Below are 18,677 nucleotides of genomic sequence, written 5' to 3' on the forward strand. Positions count from 1 at the left end.
CCATTAAAGGTAGCTCACTCAGTTTGTTCAAAGCTCTCAGCAGGACTAGACCATCTATTTCCTTTCCCTTCATAGGTAGGCTTTAAAATGTAAGTTGTGGTGTAACCCACATAATTACTCACACCTCTAGGGCATGATCCTTGGATTAGATGTCATGGTAACTAGGCTACTACTTCTGTGCTTAAGGGCATAATGTAATTAATTAAGTCCTGAAGAATCCTTTGTGGGATGTAATAGACTTTACCATTAGTACTTCATGCCAAATCCCTCATCCCTGAGCAAATTGCAATAGTAAAGAACCTTTTCCCACACCATCTGTCTCTAACCAATGTTTTAGATCTGTTCTAGATCCATCAAACTTACAAAACAGAAATGACAATATACTATCTGCTTTTTCCCCCTCATATTTGTACTTTTTTTTCCCTTTCTTGCTTTGTAATGGTCAGTCCAAGGCTGGTTAGCCTGCCCCCCCCCCCAAAAAAAAAGGGGGGGTAGGAGAAATGCCTTGCCTTTGACAACTTGGCTCCCCATCTTTCTCAAGAGTTAAGCCCTGCACTATCAAAAATTCCTTTTCCCTATTTTTTGACAGAGTTGCTCACACTGTGGAATTAAATCCCGCTGGATCTGACAGTTTTCAAAAGCTCAGCAGTTTCGAATTCAAAATCAGCTTTAACTTTCCACAGAGCATCTCAAAGTTTTTAGAAGTTTAGTTTTTAGAAGCAGGAAAGTAACACACCTTACTTACTGGTCCAGTGTATGTGCAAAGAAAACATTATTTATATTTCCAATGCTACTTCAATATGCATCCTGAGAGAATGGAAAACAAAGCAAAAAAATTCGAGGCATTTTCCATCTTTCATTAGAAAGTTTATTACATTAACCTACAAGTATGTGAAGTGAAATAAATGGTAGTGAAGGGCAAATGATGAACATCTGTCATCTTTGGAAAATAAAAATATTTTAACCAACAAAACACTTCTGTTACATCTAAGAAAAAAAAGCCAGACATACTTGGTAGGTTTTCTTTAAAAAATATATTACAATTCAATCATATCAAAGTGAAGTCTGGTGGGCTAAAAAACTGAAAATAGAAGAGTTAGGTCCAGTCCTCTAGCACTAGTATAAGGGTACCAAACATGGCAAGATTTTCTGTACAGTAATTAATAAACACGCACCCATTCATTTTCAGTCATTTAAACTACTATATATACAATCTTTAATATAAAGCATTTTTGTCAAAATTAGCTCTGTATTCAGTCTGAATTTTACAGCTGCAGTGTAGGGATTGTTATTTGGAAACATATCTAAGCAAAAATCCAATTCTAGTCACAGTACTTTGAAAATCCAATACATTTTAAATAACACATTAACCACTTGATTTTTTTATTCTAAATTCACTTCAATATTAACTTGACTTTGCAGATTGTCTCAGCAGAAAGTAAGAGTACAATGAAATCTGCTTTCCCCTGTAATCTGCATGCGCATCTACAATTAAGATTAATGAGAGTCCCTTCAAGATGAGGACAAAGTTTATGCGTTACAGTGTGTTGTAATTAAAAAAAAAATCTTTGATAAAGAGCCTTGAGGTTCATTATGCTTCTAAGTGACCAGAATTACTATGCCTATATTATCTGAAAGTTCAAAGTTTATTCTCTCTACATACTTTAAAATCAGCTATTGACTTCGTGCAGGATTTTGCACTTTACTAAACTGCTAAGCCGCTAGGGGATAGCTATCTCAGTTTTAAATGTTGTATTTCTCACTATTGTAAAGTGAACATATAGACACATAAGGAGTCTCTTTCCATCCATTGCTGTGGTGAAGCCAGTTCTCTATGTAGATGATGATTACTAAATTATTACATCAGCTGATTTATTAAGTTCGCACCAGAACATAGTATGCATGTTGAGAAGTGTTTAAGTTCTTCTAAGAGCATACCAGGATCTACTAAAAGGGCTATGTAGCAGTCACGAGGTTTGAGTTGTGAGTCTCTGCTGAGTTCAGAGCAAAGTTTACTCCAAAAGAAGCTTCCTTATCCGGATGACGGCTAACTTCAGTCCCATGTGTTTTTTTTCTCTCAAATGATACATAGGTATCATTTAACAAGGCTTTGTTACTCCTGCAGGCAATCTGTTTTCTGAGCATCTCTCAATGATCGTCAATGAAATAACTTCACAACTCTTTCACTTGCCCTAGATGCATCGCAAGTACAGCGCTGATATACGCGGACATTACTTACACTGACTACACACAGCAGGAGTTGTACCCACATACAGAAGGCTGACTTTGGTTATGTGTGGTTTAGAACATATGCAATAGGCAAAATTATCAGAAACTTAACTGTTTTCGTGAATATTTGGCTGAATATATCACTTGAGGATGTGACCTACTGGAAATTTTCAAACAAGTTAAAAATCATTTTTCAGCTCTTCAATGATGTATATCAAAAAGAACTGCTTATATTATAAAGAATACTCGACCTAGTGGTCTCCAAATTATACACAGAGCAAGAAAATAATTTTTTGTGAGCCCACAATTGCTAAGTACAGCATTTTCTATTCATGGCGTCAGAGAAGAAAGGTTTTATTTTAAAGTCCATCTCACACAGTACAAACACATGTATATATCAGTAACACTACATGTACCTATGTGCACACAAACCCCATCAATACTTTGTCTTAAGGAGGGATTAAATGCTGGTTGGCTTTTGAAAACTTGTTGGTAATTTCTATAATTGCAAAGTCCAAAGCTGATCAAACTTCTGTCCAAGAATGTGCAAGGATTGCCCAAGGAATTGCAAAGCTTATGTCCACTGGGAACAAAGAACATCAAGGGGCGCTTCATATAGGCACGTATGTTCTCAGCCTTGAGCAAACCACCAGCAATGTCTTCAGATGCAGCATTCTCAATTCTCACCACATTAATGATTACAAATAAATACAAAGTACATTGTATTTCCATTTCAGTCCTGTGATTCTTTTTCAAAATAAAGGATTTTTTTTTTTTAGTTTTTCTTACAATTGATTCTCTGTGATGCAATTAGTATTCCAAAGGCAACTGCTTCTGATTTTCCTAGGAATATATCAAAGTCATTACAAGAATAATAATTCTTTGTCTCAGACTGTACTGCAAACCAGACTTTCAGGTAAAAACTGTTGTGGTACTCCTTGTGCTGAACTGGAGAGCACATAAACCAAAATGTTGACATACCATCTGCCCTTTACACGTATAATATATCACAGTTCTGATGTGCCAAAACGCGACCCCAGTGCAGAAAGAAGGGAGGACTAATAGGACTTTATGCTTCTCATTATATGCCATTCAATGCAATTTCCCATATCCTTTCCCCATCAGTCAGGGAGGGATGCACCAAACCTCGAGAGAACCTGCCCATGACAAGCGGCAGAGTTACCACCTGGGCGAGGCGGAAAAGGCTGCTGCGATTGTGCCACAAGCGCACTAGCGGGCAGCATCACTGTCCTTATCAGCAGCTGGAACCAACACTGCTTAGACTATCATTTTAGATAGTTTAGACTATCACTTTTAGGTTTTAAAGGTAATTTCCCACTGAAAGAAAATGGCCAGTTTAAATAAACCATTATATTTTGGGGCTGCTATTTTTGGTGCACAATTTTGCATCAAGGGATGAATTCCTTGACAAATTTCATTTCCACTGAATTGCACAGGTCACAACTGACTATACAGAAGACAGAGAAAGGAGCCTCTTGGAAAGATGGGCTCCATCCACATAGTCAATGGAATGAGCTAAACTTTAAAGAGAAAGTCTGCTCTTTCCTTTTCTTTTGCTTTCTTGTTATTATCCTCAACAAAAACACCTTGCAGTTTTTTTGTTTTCTAATTAATTCATTAATTTAAGCCATTACGTATTTGCTAACCATCTCTGAGAGACATTAGTATTACATTAATCCTTACTTTAATCCTCTTGCTCCCCCCTCAAAGGGCTCCTTAGCCAGACAAAATAAAGGCCAGTTGGCAAAAATGCAAAAAAAAAAAAAAAAAAAAAAAAGAAAGAAAAAAAAGAAAAAAAAGAAAAAAGGACACATAGTAGAATATGCAATTATCAGCTAGATCACTAGAAACATAGATGCACAGTTTAAAAATGGAGATACAAGTTAATGAAGACTGGGGTACATGTGTCACGTTATTAGCAATGCAAAAGACCAGCTTAAGCATATTTTTCCCTATATCAACTATAAAAAAGAAAAGGTGCCTTTTTATCAAATATGCACAGAAATTGCTTAGTTGTTTCTAAGAAAAAAATCAAAACATTTCACTATTTTTATTCTATGTTACAATCCATATTACTACCTGTTTATAAAATTTAAACCTTTCCTTGTACTTCAGATTTACAGCATTCAACATCTTTGTCCTTTCACACTCAGTCCATGCTGACAAAAATAAACTAACTTATTTTACATATTTTATGAAGTAATTACTGATATGTTATGGATTATTAGTTGCGTATGGCAGAAGTAGTGGTCAGAACTGCAACATGTGGAGTTGAAATGTAGCAAATGATTTGCTGAGGACTGATGCTGGGCCTGGAGTACCCAGTGATCTTGAGGCATCATACAATATTGATGTATGTAATGTTTTTATCATCTTCAAAACTATTCAAGCAAGGTATTCCCTCAATCTGTAAGAGACAAATCTGATGATGCCTTTGCCAAACAACGGCAGTACTGGGCTTTGCTATACCCCATCAGATTTTGTTGCTTAATGTCTTGACTAAAGATCAAAATTGAAGGTAAAGTTTGGCAACACAGTTTTTCTTCTGCACAACTGTGGATCAGCTCACCTGTACGAAGTGGCGTTTGGTAAACTGCACTGTCCTGGGTGTTCTACTCTGAAAATGTGACAAAGTAAATTACAAACGTGAAGTCCATATTTAAGGTAGCTGAAATGGGAGCTGTTACCAGAATTGATCTGCAGACTAATTCTTTTAAGCTGACATATTACAATGTAAATGTATTGCATACCTGTCTCTAAAAAATTAACTGCCACAAAAAAAACACCTGATTGGGATCTCCCCAATGTGGCATCTGTCCATCTGTCGCTTGTATATACAATACAAACCTCATCTTGAGATTCCCAGCTAATGTACAGCAATTGTCTGCTGGACAGATTAGGAGCCAAATTTGATGGTAAGTTAGAGGAAAGGGCATAAACCTTGCCACTGTTCTCCTCGAGAGTCCCACTGGGCTACGTATTAGCTTGCGGGGTCATTCGCTGCCGACCTCCTTCGTAGAGGATGTGGGGCTATCTCGAACCGGTAGCAGGTCATAGTGGCAAGGAATGTGGCTGTTTTTTGGAAGATCATAAGGATCCTGGCTGAAGTGTCCACTGCTACTGAACGCTCCCTGGACAACACTCACCGTAGGTTCTGTGACAAAAGAGAAAGCAAACACTGAGCGCAAGAAAAGGCAAACAGAAGGCAAGCAGAGCATTTCAGGTCCGTTTGCCTTACAAAATATTCTCTCCCTGCTGCTTAAATATAAAGATTCTTTATCAGGCTGAGTCCTGAAATGAAACAAAAAGTTGATGTTCAAGTGTCTTGGCTTTATTCCAAATAACACCTGTGAGCTTGCATCAAGGCCCTGCCATGAGTGTATTTAATGACAGAACCAAGCAGAGTAGCATCTGTTCTTGGTGTGCAAACTAAAATACCCATAATTTTGGCTACACTGGCCCAGATTTGGAGCTTTTAATTAAGATCTTATGAAAAATCCTTAACAACACAATGGGGATCCTGATAGATTCCAAAGGAATCTCTAATTGGGAACAGAAATAGAAAATGATATCTTATAATACATGTGACATGCACTTTATTTCAGTCCAGAAATTATTAGGATAATTACCATTCCACAAGAACCCCAAAGGTCTCTCAATAATGCAGTTAACTACACAGGTCCCACATCAGTATGATATCACTCGTGTGGGTGAAGATGCTGCTTTTTTTCTGATCAAGAAGAGGAAACAGAGCTCTTCTATCCTTCACATACGCCTAGTATGGATTCAGCATTCAGCTGTACTCAGTATTTCAATCCTAATCCAGAGCTGAATATACTGCAGTTAAATGATGAGCATATCTTCTGCTGTTGTTTAAAGAAAGGCTTTCAAACTAGGGAAATTTAGAGGTGCCTTTGGTTATAGAACATAACTGAAAGTATTTCAAACTATCTTCTTGTGAATTATACCATTATCTCAACAGAATAAGTTTGTTACAGCTTTTGAGTAGCAGAATATGAAAGCATCAACATTTTTTTCAGTGATTTTCCATGTATTTTGACTAACCTGATTCAGAAGAAAAGTCTTGCACTCTTTGTCCTAAAACTTCACAATCTACAAGTGCAATTTGTACTTACCAACTTCATAAACATTCTTATTGGCTGAAGCAGAGTTGGCAATTTCAGCGTATGGGGAATCCCTGCGTGCTGGTGACTTCATTTCAACATATCCACATTCTGAATTTTTTGGTACAAGAGCTGGTGGGTCTTTTATAGTAGCGTATGGGTTTTCGGAACTACTTAATGAGCAATTACTTAAATTGTATTCTGAGTTCTTCACTAGATCTGAAAGAAGAAAAACACACTATTCTTTCAAATGTGCTATGTAAATATGGACATTGCTACTAAACAAAGCAAAATGCATTTTCATTTCTGAAAAGCTCTTGTTATGCAGACCTGTGATTCTGAGTTCTACAAAGTCACACATAAATGAATATTTAAATGGAAACTAGTCACAACACTCTAAAAATAGCCGTACACAACAAACAACAAAGCCATCTCTACCACTCTGTTCCTTTATAGGCCTGATCTTGCCACAGGCAAATTCTTGTCGCAAAGCTTGAGCACCTTCAACCAACTCCCATTAAATACAGGTAATCTGCAGAATCAGGTTTTAATAGGCACTTTTTCAGAATACTTTTTGCCTTTACAAATGCTGGACTCAGGACACTATTGAAATAGCTGATCTAACAGACTGCTTGCAGTAGTAACGGCGGGGCTGCTAAGGTGACTTCTAGGAACAGCCCCAAGTTTGAGTGTGCAGCCATGAAAACACATTAACCAGTAACCAGTTTCTCCTGAGTTTCCATAAGGTTATGCATAGGAGAGTTGAGAAGGAAATGTCAGACGACTTGTCATTTGGGGATTTGACTGAAAGGTAACTGTGGTTTGAGAAGTATTTTCTCATGCTGGAAAGAGATTTTACAGTATCCGTGTCACTGTCTGTGGTACTTCGTATTCTGTGTTATTTTGCAGTATTCTGTGTTATTTCAGTTTTAAAGCTGGGACTTTCTCAGCTGGTACCTGCTTTTGAATATCCAGCTTGAGACTGACTTCGAGGAACTGATCAGTAAACATTTGCTTATATCTTGGTGACACCTTTAAGGTATTTGAAATTAGGCTTCCCCTAATCCTCTCAAACCTGGGAATGTCAGGTAGCAGTTGCTACATATTTAACTTATTATTCTTTAGATTTAGCTACACTTTTTTTCTTTCACTGTTTGGATATCTAGATGTTCTAGTCACCTTGGCATACCTGAATCATGTAACAAAAATGGCAACACACACATGTACAGTCCAGTATAAAGTCTCATGAGAAAATCATATAAGTGGAAAGATCAAAATATCATCACTTCCCTGAATTTCCCAGGCTTTTTGCTTGTCTCTATGCATTCATACTTTGATACACTTTCCAAAAGCCTGCACTGATCTTCATGAAGCACTGCAGGCTTGTGGTGGCACAGCCCTACATGAACCATGCCAGTTGCAAGAGGAATTGGCTGTCCCTTAAAGCCTTTCATCGGAGGCAGCATGAATCCCTACCTGGCTGACTGGGCTGAAGTCAAGGGCTGTCCCCCTTCTGCTGGTCAGAATAAAGCTAATTTGTGAATCAGTAGCACATAGGTTCATATACGGAGAATGAAGGACTTAGGATTTTTTTTTTTTAAGGGAAGAAAAAAAACAACAAAATGACCCTCTCCTCTCAAAAACAAAACATCCCACAGTAACTCTTAATGCATTGATTCAGGTGACTAGGTACAATTTAGTCCCAAATTATTTTATATTCTCTTCACATGAAAATGAAAGATGATTGAGAAGATGAAATTAATTATCTATATCATTTCAGTCAAATGCATCAGAAAATATACTCACCTTTCAGGGATTTTCCCAAATATCCCCTATCAAGTCCAAAAGCACCTGAGAAAAATGATAATAAAACCAGCAGTTTTAAAATCAGAGTAAAATGAATAGGTAACAGCTCCAAACTCTTCAAAAATTTGCTTCGTGATCTATTTCTACCCTGACAGAGGAATGCTCTTGTAAGTGCTGTGCTACCCAGTATAGGGTTACAAAAGCATTGGTACTATGTGCTTGCACACTTTCAAATAGTAGCTCCCTGAGCAAGGAAAGTGTTTAAGGTCATGAGGGACTATTAAATTATCTAGTTTGACCTCACATATGTCACAGGCCATTACATTTCACCCAGTTACTCTTGGATGAGCCCAATAACTGCTTTTTGATTAAAGCATATTTTTTGTCTGAATAAACCATATCTACTAGAAAGGCTTCCATCTTGATCTGAAAATCTCAGGGTACGGCAAGGTCACTACAATTCTTGGTACTTTGCTCCCAAGGTTAATTACTCCTGCTGTACTTTCCAGGGTCACTCCTTTCCAGTCCTTTGGCCTAAAGAAATGGCCTAAAACTCTTTAAGCGTCAGCTTAAAGTCTTCAGCTTTGCAATTGTCTATATTTAACAAATTCATCTCAGTATAAACCCCAATATAAATATCAGCAATCAGCAGTGACTGACAACTGGCTTTGGAGATCTGGCACTTACCTGGTTGCTAATCCATTCAAATAGCTTTAATTGGTATTGCAAAGCCATAATTTTTTAATTTGAATATATTGTGGTACTATGTCAGAAGCCTTACAAAAGCCTAAAACTGTTATACCTAATACAATATCTTTATCAACAAAACTCACAATGTCCAAGAACAAAATTATGTTATTTGAGAATATCTATTTTCAATAAAACAATTGGCATAAATTGTATTCCTGTCCCATAAATCTTTATTAATTAGATGCCATGTCAACTATTCTCTTGTTTTTGCCTGGATTAATGCCAAGGTCACCAGCTCAGAGTTACCCAAGTCATTTGCTCTTTTGGAAAACTAGCATGTCATCATCTTTCATCTAGTCCTCTGGAATCGCCCTGTTACTCCATGATTTATTACAACAGGTTAACCACAGCCAGTATCTCTTGGGAGTTTTGAGTACTAGGACAAATACTCTACGGAAATGTAGAGTTGACTCTCATTATCACGACTTTGGGCAATTTCTCAATATAAGAACAGTGGTCTGTCTGTTGGCAAACAGGAGTCTTAACATGGAAGATGCTTTTAGAGCTTATACCTAAAGCAGCTCAGATGACTAGATGCTATTTTTTTAAACATCGGTTCTGTAAACATGTAAACATCAGAGACTAAAACAAGAAAAAAAGAAAAAAACCACAAAACTATGGAATCTCTCATTGATTTAATAAGAATCTGTGTAAGTTTGGAAGAGTAGATCCTTATTGCAGGACAACCATTGTCTTACAAAACTAATTAATAAGCAAATGTGTTTATCAAAATAACATGTTATTTTGCATATCACGTCTACACTGGACATAGGACTGGTTCACTGGTCCTCTCAGCAGTCATATTTTGTCTCTGAGGGTACTACCTTACAGGAAGGTCAAACCCCATAACCCTAATCCTCACAAACTGCCTGACAAATCTGGCATTGCAGGTTTTGCTATATTCTTTGACACAGTGTCACAGAAGAGCCACTTTGATACCACCTGTCTGGAGAACCTGACTGGAAAACAAATCTCTGCTTTCCAATCCATCAAAACCACAATAATAACATCCACTGTGTCCTCCTTGTCCTCCTCTTTCTTTTCTTCTCTTTTTTTTCTTTTTCTTTTTTTTTTTCCTTACCAAGCTCATTGAGGTAACCTCCGTGTTTCCAGTCTGCAGGCAGTGTTCCCGTGTAGTCCATCACTGTGCCTCGCTTTCCAGGTTCCACATTTTTAAGATTCACAAACAGCTGGTTGTTTTTTGACTATTTCAGAGAAAGATAGATAATAGAAACTGAAAATAATAAAGGGTTGCTGAATTTCTATTAATCAGTGAAAGTAAAAATAAATTCAATATGAGACATTAGAGAAGAAAGTAAAAGAAATCAGAGGCTCACTTATACAGAAGCATTTAGATTTTTATGTTTTACCTTTGCCAGGGTCAGTCTGTCCATGTTGTTGACATGAGGTGGGGTGGTGCACTGTGTTAGAGTATGGTAACTAGGGTTGGAGAAGTAGTGACTGTTAGCATTTCCACCATTACCATGAGGGATGGTTTCTGAAAGGAAAGAGAAAGAAAAATGAACAACTTAAAATAATGTGCCCTGTCTTTTTTAAGATATGTTCTTGATAGTGCTGCATTAATTTCAGCATTTGCTCCAGAGCTTCTTGAACAACAAAATACTAAAAATTTTGCCTACATTTAAGTAAATTAAACATCCAAAGCAATAACTGACTATCCATGACTTCACTTTCAGCAAAGAGCATTCTCAAGCATTACCGGGGAGTGTCCCTTTCTGCTGTGGTCCGTTGTTCTCTTTTGCCTCCAGTGTTGGTAGCTGTATCCTAATTATAGACACTTTTCTCACCAAGGCCACAATATTTTCTGGTGCTTCTACTGCACCACCACCTCTGCTGGTATTTTCAAGAGATACCTTTCAGCTGCTTCTGCTGGCTTCTTTACCTGCCCACTTCCTTGATGGCTGGGTGCAAAGGACAGCACTGTCTGAAGGTTCATTTAACCCTCTCATCCCAATTCACATGCACCTTCATAGGCTGACAGCTCCTGTCCTGTTTCGGGAATGTAGCTCCTTCCCTTCATTGGTTTCAAACTCTGTTGTCCACTCTCCTATAGAATTTTACCACAGCTAATGTGAAATTCTAATTTTCTATAGTTATAGCAGTCAGTCGTCTTGTATTCAAGCTACTGGCACAGAATTTAAAATATCAGGAGATGACATGTTTTGCAACACTTTCCAGTTCTGTTTAAAAACAAGCATGGAGAAATAGAAAAATCCATATTCCCACTGTTTGGTGGAGAGAAACATTTGAGGGTACAAAATGTTATACAGTAAAGCAAGGTGTACTTGTGGTCAGCTTATTCCTTTACTCAGCAGGGAACATATTTTATCAGTGTAAGCCAGCTTTATAGCATTAAATGCAGAGGTTAAAAGACTATGATACAGAACAAACTAAATGGTTATAGATGCTGGGCCAGCATCCTTTTGCACTCGGATGAGCCACCTCTGCCAGCTGAGAGGCGAGCACACGAGCCTGCCCCTGCACCCGACGGCCTGCTGCGCCGGTGGCACTGCCAGGAGGGTTCCGGTGGCTGCTCTCCCGGAAAGGGGCACGGATAGCCATGGGTCTCAGCCTTCCTCCTCTTCAAGAGGGAAAGCCTCCTCTGCCTCTCTTTCCAGTGATGCTTTCAGGGCAGAATTTCAGACGCTCTATCTGGAATCAAATGCGCTCCTGCTCACAGTAGTTCTTGCTAATGCAAGGAGGTTCAGCGTGCACACTTAAACACTGTTAGAGCCAGACATGAACCTCAGTTAAAAGCTCAAAGTCAAGAGGAGGAGAAAACAAAAACCCCTCTGTTCCAAAATCCCTGCACAGATTTGCACTTACCTGCAATGGTGTAATCTGCATTGATGACCCTCATAGCAGGGGTATAGGTCACTGCGGGCATATGTGTTTCTTTCCCTTTCTGCTTGTGTCTGTAAATGATGAACAGCACTAGCAGGAAAAGCACAACCAGGACAAGAACGATGATGCCTGCTATAGCCCCTATCTGGTAAGAATCAGTGGGGATGGCAGTGCTGGTACGGCTTAAACTGTTCAAGTTTCCCACTATAATTACACCAGCTGAAATACAAGAAGAAATGGAATACACAGAATAAATGCAGGCAAAGGCTCGTGTCAGGAGCACAGGACAGTATTTCACTTCTAAATCTTTCTGCTAATTCTAATTGTATTTAATAATGCAAAAATAATGCAAAAATATGTCAGAAACCATTGTAAAGATTACCCTAGCCTTAAGGAAAAGCATTCGTCTTCTTTATAGAAAGAGGTATTTTATGGATTTGAAAAAGTAAGACCATTCTCTATGCAAAAAATACAGAGCAAATAAAACACATGCTTTATCAGCAGCTTTGGACAGCACTGCACTCTGAAAGATTTCATGCAAACTGCACTTCAGTGTGTTGCTCCAATAAACTATCATAGAGGCATCTAATATTTAAAAATCTACAGAGTACATCTAACTTAATAAAACAGACTATTTAAAAACACATAACTTATCAGGTTAAATTAATAGTCATTAATACTGATACAGACATGATGTCTAATAGACTGATCCTGTTTTTAGAGAACCCAATCACAATAATTTTAATGCATCTAGGCTTTTACCTTGATCACACCTGGCCCCCTTCCAGCCTGGGCTGCAGTAACATGTTCCTGTGATGTGGTCACACGTTGAGTTGTTCAGACAGTCACACAACTGCCGGCATCCATACCCATAGGTACCTTGAGGGCATTCTGCACAAAATAAGATGCACGTGTAAGACAGTGCTTCTGAAACGTTTTGGCGTTACAGACCTACAGCATCTTATATGCCAACACTTGACCTTGTCAAACCACATGTGTTTTTGTAAGTGACCACCAGATGGCAATATGTTATTACTGGTACATCCCTACTGAAAATATTTTTGTAAGATAAGGGTGTGTGTATGTGTGCACACGTGCAAAGGGAGAGGAGCAATTATATTCAGAAGTGATTTTCCATTATCCATAATCTTGGTGCCTCTAAGGAAGTGAATATGAAATAAAAAAAGCACAGATTAACAGGGTAGCAGACAGTGAAAAAATGGACGAAACATAAATAAAGTGCCATTTTTACAGCAGAATGTCAGGTTTCCCATGTAACTCAAATCCTAGCACTTGAAACATCATGCAGTCATGTAAATGGTGTCAGATATATAGTTGTTGTCATGTCATATGACAGATGTGCTAATGTGGTAACAAAGCGGAAGATAACCATAAGAATTAGTCTAATATGCACCATATACTTGTAAAAAATGAAACTAGTCGTGCACTGCTTATAGCATATTTTGATATCATAATGAGAAACTATCAGTGAGAAAAATGTGGAAAACTTATGCCAAGTAAGCTAACTGGGAGAGTTTTACAGAAATTTCTCTCTCCCACCATGATTTGCGTTACAATAATTAATTACTGATCAAAGTGTCTGCTTCCTCATGTAATTAATATGATGAAGAATTATGCTACACTGATAACAATGATTCTTTTGTATTGCCACCTCTGTTAACATGTGGCTTGTTACGTTATTGTACTAACAACGATTTGAAGAAGTGTGGTGTTTCTTCTCCTGAGACGCAGTATTCTAAATCTCTCAGGGGTTTTGTAACTGGATCGATTTACTTTCCTTTCTTTTTCTTTTTTTTTAATCAAACTCATCTTTTATTTATTCCTACATTAGAATAATTTACAAGATAATGCAACACAATAGATGCCAGAGAAACTTTTTTGCAGTCTTGATAAAAGCAGATACAAGTGCAATTTCATGCTTACCCTTCTCTTGGTTTCATTCAGGAAAACAAGATTAGCACTACTGAAGACTAAGGCTAGCCAAAAAACATTGTTCCACGGCATAGTTTGGCATTCTGAAATCTGAGTTGGAACGAAAAGTCTATTTTTTGAATGAAAATTCCAATTCAGAGATATCAGAACATTTTAACATTGTTGAATCACTATCAAATCATAGGATAAAATACCAAATCTGTGATATATATTAAAAAATGTATAATTGCCAAAATAGTCAGGTAACTGTTTTGATTTGACAACATCAAAAGAGGATCTTGCAAAAAAAGTTTATCTAAACATTATTGCTCTTTTGAATGGAAACATTTTGAAAACAGAGTGGAATAAGAAAATTTAAATAACTAACTAGAACATGTTGCCCAGCTATTATTACATTGAAATGGGCAAATTCCTCTAAAACATTCCACGTTTGTTGTAATTGTATTTTTCTAGGGGAAAAAAAACACTTTGATATTTTTACTGGTTCTAACATAAATGCTTATTTATCTTAGAAATCCAACATGTGCTGCCGCTGGGGCTAGGCTCAGTGCTGGGGGAATACAGTGTGCCTACCGGAGAAGTTTAGTATATGGTAATGTCCCCCAGCACCTTCTATTCCAGGGGTGACGCCTGCAGTCCCGGCCTCTGCGCAGCCCTTTAGATCAGATGCAGCTAAATCAGCCCTGGTTGTAGGTAACAGGGACTGTGCTCCGCTCTGCCCCATGCAGACTGCTGATACCAAAGACCCACTTAAGCCTTCAAAATAGTAATTTAAAGTAAAACATCAGAGGCATGTAGGCCTTGTGTTGAACGGATTGCTCTGCAGTGCAGTATAATGCATGAAGTATGGGAGCACCATCTTGTAATCTTAACAAAAGCTAGACTACCCAGATTCTTTGCCTAGGACCCTTATTAATCTTTTAGTGTTTTGCAACATCACATCATCATTGATTTCAGTGGCATTACTCTTGATTTACTGTTATACAATTGGTAAAAGAATCACCCATGTACAAAAACAAAACACCATTCGCTGCCCTGTTATAATCCAATTGTATTGTAAAGCCACATTGCAAAGAATTTTATCCACTAGGATTGATGTGGTACATCTAATCTTTAGTTTTCTAACTATTAATTTTCATTGTGGCTTATGCTAATGATAATTACTTGGATTCATCTGTTACATTTACATGTCAGGGTTGCTGGAGGTTTTTTTAGCATTATGCCCGAAGAAACTAGAATGTATTGCAAATGTCTTTCAATTTATAGCTACATTTAAAAAGAACAGCCATCACAATCATAATCAATCTCAATAATTAATTCTGTGGGTTTTTATGTTTGGAAAAAGCCTTGGACTAATTCCTGAAGCTCTTGCTCAGCCAAAATTCCCACTGAAGCCAAGAGGCTGTATGAGAACAGAGGCCAAAACAACAGAAGCTCGGCTCAAGTTCTTAGTTCCTGTTGTTATCAAGCGTGAAGAATTCCAGTTCCTACTTACTCTGCTCACAGTGTTTCCCCATGAATCCCGTGCGGCAGGTACACTGCCCCGTTATGTGGTCGCAGTCTGCTCCATTCTGACATTGGCAAATCAAGGCACAGTCCTTCCCATAAAACCCTAGGGGACATCCTGCAACACAAGGAGGGGGAGGGAAAAAAAAAAGCTGTAGAAATAACACTCGAATACTATTACTATGTATGTTATTGAAAAGTCATTTCTGTAGCCCTGCTACACAACGTGGCATTCTATAAGCAAAACAGACTAAGATCTACCCTATTCTAAGGGGTTTAAAATATACGTTAGACAAACTACAAAAATGAGAATAGGAACTTGTGGGGACAGCAGATGAAGGTAGCAAAAAGGACTGCTTGAAGAAATGGGTTTTATGGAGATATCTGAAGGAGAGAAAGAGAGGACTTTGTGAATCAGTATAGGGAATCTGTTTCATGATGAATGGGTCTTTGGACATATTTTCAGCACAGTCGATGTTGAAGCATAAAGAGTAGAAATAATAACATTGTGCCTCCATTCCTCACAAAGATGCCATTTCAGTATGAAGAAGACGTATCACTGCAAAGAGATCATTATTCACCAGCAGGAAGCAAAATAACCACGATAGCTGACAGCTAACCAGTATATGAATGTCTTCCACAGCTACATCCATATGGCCCTATAATATATGTGTTATTTCCTGCCACTATGACAATGTTCAGTTGAAAAAGGAGAGTTGTGACTTTATGAAAACTATTTTTAAATACTGAATGCAAAACAGCGATTTTTCTTGAGTTCAAAGATAATGCTTGTGCCTGGACTGCAAACAGTGGTGATGCCTGGACTGAAGATAAGCCATACAGGAGCAAAAAATACAATGATTTTTGATAAAGAAGAAATCAATTTTTTCTCTATCCATCTCTATCTCTAAAATTTTTCTCTCTCAAACTTCATAAGAACTGTTACCCAGCATGTAATGAGTGCCATATACCTATTCCCAGTCACTGCACTGCTGATACTTTTATTCATATTAATGAAAAAGTCTTAAAAAACATCAGTAATTTAATGCATTAATTACGCAAAGAAAATGCCAAAATAAACGATGAAATAACAACCTCACGAAGTTCAGCTTCTACGTTTCAGATAAGATCGCTTCTATATTGGTATTTGAGTTATATGTGCCGAGTAAGAGCTGTCATTGCAGTACCACTGGGATGTAATAATTACAGAGAAGGGACAGGCAATACGAGCACTTTGCAAGGCTGACAGGGACCGTGCCTCAGTAGTTCACACCCACGGCTAAGGCAGAAATTGTTCTTGCGGCTTCAGTCAGCTCTGTATCATGACGTTATAGTCTTGGTGTCTGCATCCCCAATGCTGGAATATTTCCTGGGGAGGTTTCGGAGAGGGAAGGGATTGCACAGTGCCAGCACACTGCCTGCCCAGCTCAGGGGGTCCACAACCGTGCACACGCACTGCTGACACCTGGGAACGCCTGCTCGTGGCCCAAGGTTGCCCTGCTCTGCTGGAAGGCCGGAGAGGAGCTGAATGCAAACGCTCAGCCAAAGCTCTGCCGGGGCTTACGGGGGCACATCCCCACCGACCCCAGAGGCAGCGCAGTACACCTCCGGGGTGTGAAAGGGTCAGCAGTGCGGGGAGAAATCAGTGAATAACGGTGTCAGAATACCAAAGGAAAATTCTGTCACTGACCTGCAGGCCTGTGGGAGCACGAACAGAGTAAAGCTCACTTACTTTGGGTACAGTAAAGGCCAGTCCATCCCGGCGTACATTTGCACTCCCCGTCGTAGGCACTGCAGAAAGCTCCGTTGTGGCAGTTGCACGTGTGGATGCAGTTGGGACCCCAGTGAGAAGGTGGGCAAGCTAAAACAACAAATCAATCACTTAAATCTCAAATGACAAGGATCCTCACTGCTCATTAACACAGAGCACTCATTCAAATAGGAGTACAGCTTGTGTGTGTGTTTTTTTTTTTTCTTTTTTTTTTTAATATCTGTTAGACTGTTCCATTCTGAGCAGACAGACAAGCACAGATTTGGGGTTCTTTTTAAAACACCAAGTCATTTTACTGTATATATAAAGTGCTGAAAAAGATTAAATGTGAAAGAAACCAGCGGTACGTATTTGATACTAGGTAAACTAGGACACTGTTATTTTACAGCAGCTTTCTCGTAGATCCAATGACAGAGCAACATTAAGTTTCTTCTCTTGATTGAGTTTTTCATTTGAAGACAGTTCAACTGCACTCTGTCGGGGGGATAAGCATTTTAAGCCTTAAACGTGAAAGAGAGCAGACAGAGCAGGTTGAAGCATCTCTTGCAGCCTGACACAATAGTAGGGTTTACTCCCTGCGTTCCTGCTCTTAGATTCTGTATTATTGCCTAAGTGTGGCACATATAACTTGATTAAGGTAGTTCTTTGACCTAATAAGGCTTCTGATTTACTCATTTGTTTCCATAGGTCCACCAATCTATTTCCAATAGACAAGCAATTATAAATAAAGTAGGAGATTTTTTTCTTCCACTCATAATCATGCCTAAAAATGTTATGAGGTGCAATTTTAGTGATTACTTTGAAAATGTCATGGTGAACAAATCTGATACTGAATGCTAACATTAGACTAGCGAAGTAATCCCAAAATGCTAATTATTCAGAGACAGCAACAGAATTTTTTCTCTATGTCAGAATATCGCTAAGTGCAGGTGCTCTAAGAATACGTCCTTTCTGTGAAAACTTGGAATTTACATCTTAAGGTTTTTTTGTTGTTGTTAGTACAGAGTTGTGTCATTCAAAAACAGTTTTTTGGAATGACGATTTTATAGGAGAGAAGAAACAGGCTAAAGGCTAAAGTCTGATTCTTACTTTTGTATTAGTTTAAAAAGACTGATATCTCCTCATGATTGTAGATTGGATTTGTTCATCCAGAAATGTGTCTTGGGAGCAAGAGAAACTTTTTGATCCTTTAAATGTTTGCATAAGCAAAATGATTCATACATGTGTGTGGTTTGTATTTTTGCAAAGTGTTGCCCAAAATTTACTCCATTAAGAAACGTATTGCATTTTATTGAAAAAACTCACATTTTGTAATAAGTTTTTTGTTGTTGTTTCAATTTGTGATTTACAGTGATTTTTATTACTGCTGTTTGTTGTATGATATTAGTGGTCAACGAAGAAAGAATGTAAATCACGCACAGAAAAAAGGTTACATGTTTCAAGAATGTCAGTAGTTCCAAAAGAAATTAATGGAATCATTATTTTCCATGGGAACGAAAGACTGTGATATGAAGCAAATAAAATTCCTCTCCTGTGGTCCATGAACACAGCCTCAGTAGAAGCCTCCATTCATACTGCTAGCACCATTTTCTTATATTGATTCATTGATTAAGTCTCCCCTCTTCCCAAATACTGCTACTCTTCCAACAACC

The 18,677-nt window shown here is 38.2% G+C and overlaps 1 protein-coding gene across 4 annotated transcripts in view; it reads right to left on the bottom strand.

The window, feature by feature from the left end:
* Nucleotides 1-2,567: 2,567 nt before the first annotated feature.
* MEGF10 (multiple EGF like domains 10) overlaps nt 2,568-18,677 on the bottom strand; it is a 102,713-nt gene continuing 86,603 nt past the window's right edge. For all 4 annotated transcript variants that reach the window (XM_062599202.1, XM_062599201.1, XM_062599203.1 and 1 more), the window contains exons 17-25: nt 16,987-17,115; nt 15,244-15,372; nt 12,558-12,686; nt 11,778-12,014; nt 10,301-10,428; nt 10,012-10,135; nt 8,181-8,225; nt 6,387-6,593; nt 2,568-5,404 (exon numbers count right to left, since the gene is read on the bottom strand). In XM_062599202.1, coding sequence (XP_062455186.1) covers nt 5,244-5,404; nt 6,387-6,593; nt 8,181-8,225; nt 10,012-10,135; nt 10,301-10,428; nt 11,778-12,014; nt 12,558-12,686; nt 15,244-15,372; nt 16,987-17,115 — 1,289 coding nt within the window. In that variant the 3' untranslated portion in view covers nt 2,568-5,243. The remainder of the gene's footprint in view (nt 5,405-6,386; nt 6,594-8,180; nt 8,226-10,011; nt 10,136-10,300; nt 10,429-11,777; nt 12,015-12,557; nt 12,687-15,243; nt 15,373-16,986; nt 17,116-18,677) is intronic.

Source organism: Rhea pennata, chromosome Z, assembly GCF_028389875.1.
Source record: "Rhea pennata isolate bPtePen1 chromosome Z, bPtePen1.pri, whole genome shotgun sequence".
NCBI classification, from domain to species: Eukaryota; Metazoa; Chordata; class Aves; order Rheiformes; family Rheidae; genus Rhea; species Rhea pennata.